This window comes from Echeneis naucrates, chromosome 19 (assembly GCF_900963305.1).
Source record: "Echeneis naucrates chromosome 19, fEcheNa1.1, whole genome shotgun sequence".
NCBI classification, from domain to species: domain Eukaryota; kingdom Metazoa; phylum Chordata; class Actinopteri; order Carangiformes; family Echeneidae; genus Echeneis; species Echeneis naucrates.
Genome location: NC_042529.1, coordinates 17,094,949 through 17,108,512, shown reverse-complemented (window position 1 = coordinate 17,108,512; position 13,564 = coordinate 17,094,949). Strand labels below are relative to the sequence as shown.

The 13,564-nt window shown below is 44.3% G+C and overlaps 1 protein-coding gene across 5 annotated transcripts in view; it reads left to right on the top strand.

Annotated features, from left to right (window-relative positions):
* Positions 1 to 13,564, top strand: part of spata20 (spermatogenesis associated 20) — a 60,995-nt gene that overhangs the window by 29,598 nt on the left and 17,833 nt on the right. For 4 of the 5 annotated variants that reach the window (XM_029528327.1, XM_029528329.1, XM_029528325.1 and 1 more), the window contains one exon: positions 2,521 to 2,729. In XM_029528327.1, the coding sequence (XP_029384187.1) occupies positions 2,521 to 2,729 (209 nt within the window). Of the gene's footprint in view, positions 1 to 210; positions 1,800 to 2,520; positions 2,730 to 13,564 lie in introns of those variants that run through there. The other variant, XM_029528328.1, reaches the window with a different exon arrangement.

The window sequence follows — 13,564 nt, the reverse complement described above, 5'->3', positions numbered from 1 at the left end:
TGTCCTCTCGCAATGCTCACCGGTAGACCAGAAGCTCCATCCCTGTGCCTTCTTCTCCTGGTACCTCACCACTACAGAGAGAAATTACGATGTGGGGAACAGGGAATGCCTTGCGGTCATTCTCGCCCTCCAAGAGTGGAGACACTGGCTTGAAGGAACTGTAGACCCTTTTATTGTTTGGACCATAAAAACCTCTCTTACCTCTGTCAGCATGCAGGCTCCATTCTCACCAGGCTCAGTGGGCCTTGTTCCTTGGAAGGATCTACTTCACCCTCACCTACTGGCTACCTACCTACCTGGCTCCCAGAACACCAAATCGGATGCCCTTTCTCGCCAGTTTGCACAATCGGTGGAAGACATCCCTGTGGAGACCATCCTACCGTCCTCCTGCGTGGTTGGGGCAGCCCAGTGGGAGGTTGAACAGTTGGTCTCAGGAGGCCCAGCAAGCTCATCCTGCTCATCTCCGCTTTGTTTCCTCGGGGTCATCTCTTTGTTCATCATCCGACGAGGTCCTCAGTGCTCTAGTGGTTGGCATTCCTCCAAGGTGGCCTGCCATCCAGGCATCCATCGAACCTTCTCTCTACCAGCAGCGCTCTTGGTGGCCATCTATGGCTGCTAACACCAGAAAGTTTATCGCCTCCTGCTCCATCTGCGCCCGCAGCAAGTCCTCGCATCAAGCCCCTGCTGGCCTCCTTCACCCTTTGCTCATACCTCATCTCCTTTGGTCTCATATCTCAGTGGATTTTGTCAGCTACCCCCATCAGATGGTAACAATATAATCCTTACCATTATTGATTGTTTCTCGAAAGTAGTTCACTTCATCCCCCTGGTAAAACTTCCCTCTGCAGTAGAAACGGCCAATCTCCTTGTACATGTTTTTCTGTCTCCATGGTATTCCTCAGGACATTGTTTCAGACCGGGAACCCCAGTTCTCCTCCCAGGTGTGGAAGGCGTTCTGCTGGGCACTGGAGGCCTCAGCAAGCTTGTCTTCTGGATAGCACCGTCAGTCCAACAGCCAGTTGGAACGTGCCACTCAGGACTTGGGGTCCTCCCTGCAGTGTGTTGCAATTTGTCTCCCTAGCCTCCTGGTCCACCTACCTGCCCTGGGTGGAGTACGCTCACAACTCCCTGGTCAGCTCTGCCACAGGTATGTCCCCATTCATGGCCGCCCAAGAGTTCCAGCCTCCCCTATTCATCAGCCAGGAGAAGGAAATCTCGTACCTTCAGTACAAGCCCATCTTGGCCGTGCCACCTCTCCAGAACTGCAGCTCGAAATCAGTTTACCACCAACCGTCATCGGAATCCTGCCAATGAATATAAGGTTGGTCAAAAAGTCTGGTTGCCTTCACTAGATCTCTCCCTCCAAGTGGACACCAGAAAACTCGTTCCCCGGTTCATCGATCCTTGTACCATTGAACACTGGCCAAGAAAAAGTATGGAGATGTCCCACAGACGGCAGCATGAAGATCCTTGTCATGACCTTCCAAGCAAGACTGGTTCCCGGGCCTGTCTCGTCCCTCTTCACCGGCACTGTTGTCCTTCGGGCGATTGGCTTGGTTATTAAGTTAGTAAGTCCAAATGATTCTTCTCTTTCCTGATCAAAACAGACTGGACAACAGACTGCACAACTTGAGAAACTGCAGGCTGAGTGACGGGCAACCAAACTTGTTCTGTTTGTTGGTTCGAACATTTGTGAAACATTCTTTTTGCAAGGGAATCAGTTCGGCATGTTTGCAGTCTCTTATTTGATCGGAATAGTCAATTTTTTATTATATCAGTCCTTGTGTCCTTGTCGGCCTGGATGCATTCCATAGCAGCAATTTACAGCTGTTCTCTGTGGTGTTGCCAGGTCCACCCTGGGGTAATGTCGCAAAATGGTACCACTCTGGGGAGGGTTAGGTAAGTTTTGCTGATTTGTGGCATGAATTCCAATTTATTGTCTTAGATAGCAGGGTCTTTCGATGCCAGAGTCAGATAAGAGTTCAGGATGACACTTAGCAGAGGTCTATTGTCTGCTGTCACATGAGTGAGATGCTCCACCCTGCTGTCCTCCTCACTGCTTTCACATAATCGTATGATCATATAACCTCAAGTGTGATTGGCAGCATGGCATGCCAATAGAAATAAAGTTCTGCCCCTGTCTTCATGTGAGCAGAACTGAGCCAGTAAGAGTCAGCTGACGAGCTGACAAGGGAAAAAATTGGAGCACAATCTTAGCTCATGCAGTCTTACTCAGTATTGATTCATAGACATGTTCATGGTGGGACTTGGCAGAGATAAAACTTGTGTGCCAAATGAAAGCCCTATTATTCCTTAAGCATCTTTATACTGTCTATATCAACCTTCTCTGGTACAAGCATATGATAAATGATGAATACATAACAAATTAAACTAAACAATGTCCAATCTCAGTAGTTTGAACATTCACCTATCAGTGAGTCAATTCTTAATGAAAAATGTCTTCATGCTTGCTTTTCTCACTTCCCTTACTCTCATTTCCATTATCACACTGTTCTCCAGAGCACCACCTATATCTGGCTTCTTGGATGATTATGCCTTCATCATTTGTGGCTTGTTGGACCTGTATGAGGCCACATTTCAGACAGAGTGGTTGCAATGGGCCGAAGAGCTGCAGTTGCGGCAGGACATGCTCTTCTGGGATGATGATGGAGGAGGCTATTTCTGCAGTGATCCCGGCGACAGCGCTGTGGTGCTGCAACTGAAAGAGGGTGAGGGAGAATAGAGTGACTCTATCATCAGTGATCACACTGTCACTCTTAAAACAAGTGCTGATGAGATTAATTATTTTATTATGAAGGTAAGGCTATTTTGCCTCATTCATCTATTAATGTGTAATGAATGTATTATGATATACTATTAAGTAGCTTAAACAATTTGAACATACTTAAACACACTTTTAATCAAGTAGCCTCTATTAGTTCTTAGAAACGGTAATTCAATATGTGTTAGGCTTGTATTTGAGTTGCAATCATGATTGCAAATGTTTATCTTGTTTGTCTTCTATTGCTATTACTATTGTCTTACTATTGCTCCATCAGGTCATGGAAGGTGTTAATTCCTGATTTATTTTGGTGTTTCCTGTTGATCCCTTTTGGTTGATCATCTGTTTGGCAGGCACCTGTGCTGATTAGTGGGCTGAGTCTATATAGGCAGGTCCTCTTTTTTTCAGCTCCCTCCATACTACTTCAGCAGAACCAAGCCACACTGTGTAACTCTGTTTTTGCAGTATGCACATTGCGGTACTTCAAGGGATATTTTGTACTGAGGGTACTTTAGTTGAAGTGATAGTTCCTTGAATGCTAATTTCTGCTTGTGAGCTGTGATTTGTTTTTGGCTTATAGCTACCAATTATACAGCTTTTGTAACCCATTTTTGCAAGCTTGGAGTCTCAGTGGACATTTGTTGTTTGTAGTGGATGAAATATTGTTGCACTAACTGAAACTGTGTGGGTTAGCAGGCTAGTGTATTCAACTTCAGTGTATGCTACTATCTGGTTGCTCATAGAGTCGTGTTCATTTTTGTTGTTAGCTATTATGGCATTTGAGTTGGTTAGGTTTGTTAAAGATCCTGATACTCAGCAACTATTAGCCAACTCCTAATCGCCAGGCTTTACAAAGAAAGATCTTTGCTCTGTAGCAGACCATTATGGTATTGGTGTTCAGGGCAATGTAAGAAAAAAGGAACTTCGTACAAAAATCACAAATGGTGTGGCTGAACAAGGCATACTGTGTATTTGAAGTGCAGTTTGGTTACAGGGCTTGTGCTGGTGGATTTGCATCCTTACATTCCAATTGAGGGGATCAGCTTCATTAAAGCTTCATTCAACCTTACTGGGAAAAGTAGTGTTTCCTCCACCAGTTGTGACAAACAGCCCTGTGCCTTGAAATGTGAAGAGAGACACATTTGGGGGCTAGCGTAGAGAAAGAATGAGAGCAGGAAAGGGGGATATTCCAAATAAGTGTAGGCAGGAATATGATGCTGCATTAAGTTCATAGAGATGATGCCGTACTATGGAATTCATGAGGATAAGGGAGCAGCACAAGCATGGTTATTGTCGGGGGAGGGAGAGAGAGAGAGAGAGAGAGGCGCTCCATCCTTCCCCAGCAGCCTATTGCATAGCTAAAGAGTAGATAGACTAACTTTTTAACTATTAGCTGTGTCATACAGAGAAGTTTTAAGCCTGGTCTTAAAATTGCTAAGGAGTCTGCCCCCAAGACTGATACTGAAAGTTAGTTCCATAGAAGAGGAGCAAAAGAATTTTATTTCTGCATTTTAGCAGCAGCCAATGAAGAGCAGCTAACACGGAAGAGATGTGATCTCTTTTCCTAGTTCCTGTTAATATTCGTGAAGCAGCCTTCTGAATCAACTGAAGGTCTTTCAGAGATTTGTTTGGACATTCAGATAGCAATGAATTGCAGCAGTCCAGCCCAGAAGTTACGAATGCATGGACTAGTTTTTCAGCATCATCTTGACAGAGGATGTTTCTGATTTTCCTAATGTTTCTCAGGTGGAAGAAAACTGCCTTACTAACTTGTTTTACGGGTCCTGGTCAAAAGTTACTCCAAGGTTTCTTACAATGGAGCTGGAAGACAAAGTAATGCCATCCAGACTGATTAGATGATTATATAGCGTTTCTCTGGGGGTGCTTAGGGCCGAGTACAATAACTTCAGTTTTGTCAGAGTTAAGGAGTAAAAAGTTTGGGTCATCCAGACTTTTATGTCTTCAAGATATGTCTACAGTTTGACTATCTGGCTAACTTCATTTGGCTGCAGTGATAAGTACAGCTGAGTGTCGTCTGCATAACAGTGAAAGTTGATGCTGTGTTTCCTGATAATGTTGCCTAGAGGAAGCAGAGAAAGAGTGAAGAGGATTGGTCCAAGTACCAAACCCTGTGGGACTCCATGACTGACTACAGTGCATGAGAAGGAACTGTTGTTAATGTGAACAAACTGATGTCTATCTGATAAGTAGGATTTGAACCAACTTAATGCAGTTCCTTTAATGTCAATTTCATGTTCCAGTCTCTGTAGTAAAATGTTATGATCTATGGTGTCGAATGCAGCACTAAGATCTAGAAGGAGAAGTATGGAGGCTGATCCATTGTCTGAAGCCATTAGAATATCATTGGAGACTTTAACCAGCGCTGTTTCTGTGCTATGATAGGCTCTAAATCCTGACTGAATCTCTTCAAGCAAACTGTTCCCATAATTGGTTTGCTTTTGCTTTCTCAATGATTTTAGAAATAAATGGAAGGTTTGATATGGGTCTACAGGGGGCCAAAACATCTGGATCAAGATTCAGCTTTTTCAGCTGGGGTTTGATGACTGCGGTTTTAAGAGTCTGAGTTACATAACCCAACGATAAGGTCAAATTCATCAGATATAAAATGAACAGCTCAATTAAGTAAGAAATCTCTTTAAAGAGGCTAGTTGGTACTGGGTCTAGAAGCTAGCTCAGAAATTCAGAGGTGAGAATGATTCCAGATGTACAATAGGCAAGATTGTCTAATGTAGGTAAAAGCTGATGAATTCTTTCTCTGATTGTCAGAATTTTATCTGTAAAAAAAATTCCATAAAATCGTTACTGCTGCTTTGAGCTAAGGGGTTCACTGGTTCAACTGAGCTATGGCTCTCTGTCAGCCTGGCTATAGTTATGGGGTTGTTTGTTTTTTTTCTATTAGTACTGAATAATATGAACTTCTAGCACTGTGGAGATCTTTTTTATATTTTTAAGCTATCTTTCCAGGCTCAGTGAGCCTCTTCCGAGTTACAGGAATGCTGACATCTTTCTAATTTCCTTGACTTCTGGTTTAAGGCACGAATGTGGGAATTATACCATGGAGCCAATCTCCTCTGTTGGATTACTTTTTTTCCCCTCAACATTGTTTTGGCAAAGTAGCACAACAATTCCAGATAAATTTTTGTGACTTCCGACTGGTGATTCAGGTGTCATTACTGTTGACGTGAATAACAATTTCACTATATTTACGTTCGCCTTAGCCAGCAGTTTCAGATAAGACTGAATGTCCCCTGCTCTGCCCCCCCTGGATACACGCTAACTTCATGCTCCTCAGAAAAGACATTTCAGTCAGGTGTGTCGAGTGGGGAGAACCTGTTGGAAACATGAGCTGGTTGGTGGTGAACCAAGGGCTGCTGCCTATGACGATGCCTTTTGTCTTGGACAGTCACCCATCTGCTCGGGAGCCACTGGGGGGGGTGTAACCTTCTTGGGTGCCACAGAAGCTGGTCTAGATTGGCTAGGGTCTACAGGGGGCGGCTAGCTACACTACCTAAGGTGCGGCGCAGCGACTAACTCGTTAATTTTCACCTCCATTTCTACCATCATCGTGTATCAATGACAAGAGGTGCTATGATAAAAGGAAGCAGAAGAATAGCTAGACTTGAGGCACACAGGAGAGGTGGAGAAGGAAGGAGAGAGAGTGGAGAGAGCCACAGGCCATTGCTAATCGTGAAGTTTGATTAGCAGAGCGACAGACTTTTATAAGCTTAGGAAAGGGGAGAGAGATTGAGTTCTATACCAGTGTAAGTGTGATAACATTTTGCTGTTGGATTAATTGGGTGAATAGGAAAGAATAGCAGAGACAACACATGAGGTGACAGAGCACAACTACCAGTGACTGGAAATGACAGAACACACTTACCGCAACCAGTCCATCTCCTTCTTTTTTCTTCTTCAGTTTTGTTTTATGCCGGGTGGCACCAGCTTTAAGGTGCATTACTGCCACCTACTGTGTTGGAGTGTGGACCAGAGTAATTACCCGCATTATCCCTTATACCTGAAAATACACTTATAAATTCAACAATAAACCTAGATTCTTTGGATTAAACCTGTCTCAGCAAGGTATTTGAATAACCATTTTTGTCCAACCTTGACCACATCTTTCAGTGTCATCTCAGCCCCCAATTTCCTAATTTCCCTTTTCAGTACTAGTTGTTTATCTTCATAATTGTGACAATGGAATAATGAATAATGTTCGACTGACTCCTTGATGCTACAATGTTCAACGTCCTGTTGGATGTTTATTAATCAAGTGGAGTGTCTTGTTTAAACCTGTATGTATATTTTTACTGATCGGGATATTCAATATTATATATTGTCGGTGCTGTACCTGCTGGAACAACAATTTCCCTGACGGAGACCTCCCAAGGGATTAATAAAGTCTATCTTATCTTATCTTATCTTATCAATACTTCATCATGCTTCAGAGCCTGCTTTGCAAGTGAGTCAGCCATTTCATTGTCCTTAATGCCTCTATGAGCTGGTATCCACATCAGTCTTAGGTCTATACCTATGTTCTTAAATCTGAATAATGTCTTGTCTACACTTTGATTAAAATGACTGTAGTGCTAACAAGACTAAAGTCTGTACAAATAAGAGCCTTTTTAATACAACAATCTTCTATCTTTTGCATTGCTGTAAAAATAGCTAGCATCTTCACTGTAAACACTGACAAATGATCTACAACTTACAGAATACATAATTTGGTTTAGCCCAATTTCTCTTGCTGGCCTTTCACTACTCCATGCAAGCAAAAAACAAAAACATATCTATCTATCTATCTCTCTATCATTTCATTCTCTCCTTTTCCCACCATGGAAGGAGTACCTTAGTGGTCGGGTGCTGCTCAGACTGCCCTTGGAGGTTAACCCAGTAATTCAAATTCAACTGCTTACATCTTTGAGACAGCAGCATCACTCCCACTTCTACCTGTAATGCAGCCAATGGAGTTGTTTTAAAAGCACCACAGCACAATCTTAAAGCCTGACTTTGCACTACATCTAATTTCCCCAGTGTTGTTTTTGCTGGTGATCCATAAGCAAGACATCCATAGTCTATCACTGACCTGACCACTGCTATTTAGAAAAAAAACATGAAACTTGTGCGACCCCCAAAGAAGAAAGGAAAAAAAAAAAAAAAAAGCAGACTCAGTGATCACCTTCCTAGCAACAAACCTTCACCCTGCTCTATGTTCCCTACAGATAATATCCAACTAGGCCAGTGAGCGGTGATAGCTACCATGTCTTTGGGGTCATCAGGTGGGAACCTCCTTTCACTGGTGTTTCGTCTAGTTAGGCCCACAACACCTCCAGAAGGCTAGACCGTGAACACTGGCGTCCCAGAGTCACCCCCTAATGCCAGCCATCACCAGAAATAGAAGAGGTGGAGAGAAAAGTAGGGATGGGATACAGACCCTGGTTTGGGTAGGGGGCATGAAAGTATAGAGCGTGCAGGAGGTGGAGGCAATACAAGCTACACTAGCAGATTTCAGCAACCAAATTCACCTGAACGGCCAAAACCAACACAGGCCAATTCCCCTGGGCTAACCGCATGGTGTCAAAGAGGCACAAACAAAGAACTATTTCAAGCAGCACCACTGTCAACTAATCTAACCTCTCACCAATTGTACCAGTGAAAGCGGGGTGGGGATACAGACCCTGGTTTGGGTAGTTGGGTAGGCATGAAAGTATAGAGGGTGCAGGAGGTGGAGGCAATACAAGCTAGACTAGCAGATTCAGCAACTAAACTCACCTGAACAATCCTATATTCAAATAAAATCAACACACCAACACAGGCCAACTCACCTGGACTAACCGCATGGTGGCAAAGAGGCTCAAACAGGCCACACCCTCCACTTAAATACACTTCCCCTTCCTGGATTTCTTCCTCTGCTTCTCCCTAGCGTCTGTCTATCTTAAGAGCTCCCCCTGCTGGGCCCCCAGCTACTATTACTTCTTCTAACCCAAATCCACTGACTGGATCTCACTGCCTCATCTGACATTTCCTTTGCTATTTTCCTGACCCTCTGTCCGCTTCCTCCTAACTCCTTCAACAAAGCAACAGCAGATCTTGCTACAAACCCTCTACATCCTACTTCTACTGGACAAATCCTAACCTTCCATCCTCGCTGCAGCATCAGCAGGTTCAGCATCCTTACCTAGAGCTGCATACCTGAGCTTTTTCCTTTCATATGCTTCTTCAACTAAATCCTCCCAAGGCACAGTCAGCTCTATGAAATATACTTTCTTTCTACTCCTAGACCACAAAACTATATCAGGCCTTAGCTTTGTGCAGGCCATTTCCTGGGGAACAACAAGCTTTCCTCCTAAATCTACCTGCATCTCCCAGTCACTAGCATCCTCTAAGCTGCCTTGCTTCCTTATCTTATTAACTTTCCCTCCTTCTTGCACAAACTGTATTGCAACTGTCTTTGTCTTAGACCCTCCTAAAACTGCCTGCCTCCGTATATCTTCAATGCCTGCAGCTAAGCTTTTTAAAACCTGGTTATGTCACCACGTATATCGGCCTTGTGAGAGACTAATTTTATAACCGGACAAGATGTGCTTTAGACTTGCAGCACCTGAACACAACGAACATAACGGGTCTCCCTTTACCCAGAGTTTTAGGTTCTGGGGAGTTGGCAAGACATCATATGTTGCAAAAATCTAATACTACTTTCCTCCATACTCCACAGCTCTTTCCAACTAAACTTTTTCTTCTCTACACCTTCCCAGTTCAACCACTGTCCCTGCTTAGCCTGAGCCACTGCCCTTGCACCTCTTAATATTTCCTCCTGTCTACAAACCTGCTCTACAATTAGCTTCCTCTTCTCTTTGGGATCTGCTCTACTCCACACCGGTTTGCCTGAGCCAAGCCCCAAGCCTCCCTGGCCTATCTGTACCTTACCCACAATCTGTGTATGCCTAAGAGCTGTTAGAGCTTCGAGGTTAGAGCTCTGTCCTAACCTTAGTACATTTAAACTCCTCCACTAAACTAGACACTGGGAGCTGAAGTATGCCTTTCCCATACAGTGACACAGTGCTTAAACATCTCGGAACCCCAAGCCACTTCCTAATGTAAAAGCTTACTAGTCTTTCCATTTTCTCTGCAGCTGATATTGGAATCTCATATACTGACAGTGGCCACATCAACCTAGGAAATAATCCAAACTGCAAACACCACAGCTTCAACTTTCCTGGAAGTCCTGATTTATCTATTCTATCCAGTCCCTCAGCAGCATCCTTCCTAAACTGCACTACCTGTTCTGTCATGCAAATCTGCCTTGTACCACCTACCTAAGCTCTTTACTGGTTTTTCCCTAATTATTGGAGTTGCCTCTTCATCTATTACAAACTTTCGACTATGTGGCACTGACCCAAATGCATTTGCTAAGTCCAAGAATATCACATGCAAATCTCTTTTCTCACTCTTGGCTGCCTGAATTTGGTGTCCAAATCATGCTAGTGTGCTGTAAACACCCTGCGAAACCTGGTATTCCTGCCTTCTGTACTGAAGTATCTATTAAGCTATTCCTTTCTAAATAACTAGCTAGTCTCCGTGCAACTACACTAAAGAAAATCTTCCCCTCTACATTCAGGTGAGAGATCATACGGAACTGACTCAGCTCTGAAGACTCCTTCTCCTTAGTTAGAACACCTCCTGCCATACGCCATTCTCTTGGAATAGACTGTTTCTTCCAAACTATTCTTAATTGCCTCCACAAGAACTTTAGGATATCAGGTGCGCTTTTATAGACCCGGTATAGACCAGAAGCATCGGTTGAGATATGAGATGGTCTGATGGGCCCATGCAGGACCTGAGAATGAACAGAGTCTGGGACAAAGCGACAATTAGGTCCCTGCTGGATCAGCAGGGGCCTCCTCTGCTGAAAACTGGCGAGACAGGGCATCTGGCTTCCCATTACGAGAACCTGGATGGTAGGTAATGGTGAAATTAAATCTCCCTAAGTAGAGGGCCCACCTTGCTTGCCGAGCATTGAGACGCTTGGCCGTCTGGATGTACGAGAGGTTTTTAATGGTCTGTCCACACTATGAAGGGATGCTCCGTGCCCTCCAGCCATTCCTCAAACGCCAGAACCACAGCCAGCAGCTCCCGGTTACCAACGTCATAGTTCTGCTCAGGGGGTTCCAGTTTATGGGAGAAAAAGGCCCAGGGATGCAGCTTATTATCACAGGGTGAGCGTTGTGAGAGGATAGCACCTACCCTGGTGTCAGATGCGTCCACCTCCACAATCATTCACCAGGGCCTGGAAGACTGCTGTCTATGCACGGCCTCAAAGTCTTTCTTCCACACACTAGAATCCAGCCCCTACCGGATAGGATGAAGGACAGATGATGCCAACTGCTAGAGACTCCTGTATATACTTTTCCATGGTTTGCCGCTCAGGATGGGAGAGGTTGTACAGCTTGCTAGTGGGAAGCGGGGCCCGAGCAGGAGCTCAATAGCATAGTCATATGGCCGGTGGGGGGGAGAGAAAGAGCCTGCTCCTTGCTAGAGACCAGGGCTAGGTCATGATACACCTCTGGAACGGAAGACAGATCAAGGGGTTCTGTAGCAGGCACAGGGACTAATGTGGAGGTTAGAGCAGAGCGGAGACAGTAGGAATGACAATATGAACTCCAGGACAGGACTTCTCCTAAGGACCAATCAATATGAGGGTTATGAAGTGGCAACCCCAGGATCAGATGAACATGAGGGCTGTCAAGCACATAGAACCATATTACTTCCAGGTGATTTTTGGACAGGTGCACAGTTACAGGAGTGGTTCTTTGGTAGATGGTGGCCAGGAGCATACTATTAAGGGTTTTGGTTTCCAGTGGGACATCAAGGGGCATAGTCTTGATGCTCAGCTGCAGGCAAACAGCACTGTCAATAAGGCTCTCATAACTCTAACCCGTCCTTGGAGGATCCTGGACAGCTGCTGGCCCTGTATGGGATGGTCATACATGTCTTAGCTCCGTGACAAAAGGCATCCACGGACATGGCGAAGGGAGAATGTTGCTCAAAGAGGGAATTATAGAAGTTAAGACAGGTTAACAGGCGACAAGTTAACAAGATAAGCTAATTTAGCTGCTTCACTGGCATAACGACTAGGCTGGGCGTTGAATGTTAACTGGCATTGTGTGAGGAATTGTCAACATGTGTTGGGTTTACCTGAGTATTTTGCTGGAGGGGGAATATGAGGTTAATTGGTCCGGACGGGGCCGCTGGAGGGGCTTGTTGTGCAGCAGGTATTGGCTCAGTGGGGGCAGAGGCAGTGTTGAGTCGATGCTGAGTGTAGTCAGGGCAGCGGTGACTGAGTCTGTCACCTCCTGGAGGGCTTTGTCGTGGTGTTCCAAATGCACTCCAAAAGCACTCTGCTTGAGTGGAGGAGTGTGGCAGGCAGTAGGGCAGAACCGAGCTGGAGTGCAGATGGCTGGAGTCTGGGTGAAGGTTGCAGGTGATCCTGGGCAGTGGAGAAACAGGTTAGGAACAACAGGCAACTTGGTAGACTGAACAGAACTATAACAATGTTTTCAAGAGCTGGAGACAGAACTAACTGTTGCAGAGTCAACAATCCAGCACTGACTGACTGGAGCAAGGAGGTTAAGTAGGCTGGCGCTGATCACCAATCAGTGACACCTGGGAACTTCAGCACAGCAGACCGGCATCAGTAATTAGCTGCAACCTGCAGGGAGTGGGAGAAGACTAGGAGGCAGAGGGCATGACAAAGTCAAGGCTATCGGCCTATCATTCCCTGGGATAGATCCATCTTTACCAGGTTTCTTAATAGGAATAATAACTGCTTCTTTCCACCCAGATGGTAATATCCCTTTATCCCATACTTTGTTGTACAATCCAAGTAGTTTTCTGCTTGCGACTGCACCATGTTTTAGCATAGCATAACATATTTCGTCCTTTCTTTGGGGTGAATGACCTGATCTTAATATGGTCAAAGTAATGCCATCTAGAGTGGTTACATGACCAGATATTGCTTCTCTAAGTACTTTAGGACCAAGAACAATGACATTGGTTTTGTCTGAGTGCTGGTCATAAGGTTCTTTATGTCTGATTGGCTGATTAGTTTAATTTATTGAGTGCCATCTGCATCTGCCTCTGTTGACTTTAGACATGACAATTTCGCAAATTATGTCTACATATTCTCCTTAAATTTGCCCACAGCATTTCCAGATAAACATCTGCTATAGCTGAATTTATTCCCAGATGTTTTGCAGCCATTTATTGAAAACTCAAATTATTAAGTAGTGTTCAGAGAGAAGAGGGTTTGCAGGAAATATTAATTGGTCAGATTCAATGGCTTATGTTAACACCAGCTCAAGGGTCTGACTGAAACCGTGAGTAGGTTCATTTACACACTAGAAAATTCCAATTGAGTCAATTAATGACATGAATGCAGAACTAAGGCTGCCGCTGACAGCATCTACATGAATATTGAAATCACATACTATCATGATTTTATTTGTTTTAAGTATTAATTCTGATAGGAACTCAGAGAACTCTGACAGAAACTCTTAGTAAGGACCAGGTGGACAGTATACTGTTACTAGCAGAACAGTTTTTTAAATTTTCCATTTTGAGTGAGAGACACTGAGGGTAAGGATTCCAAAAGAGCTATAACAAAAAAAAGTATGTATTTTATATATATCTTCATTTTATTTTCAATTCAGGTTGAGAATGCGATCAGACAGGGAAAGACAGGGACATCATGCACTGATGTACAGA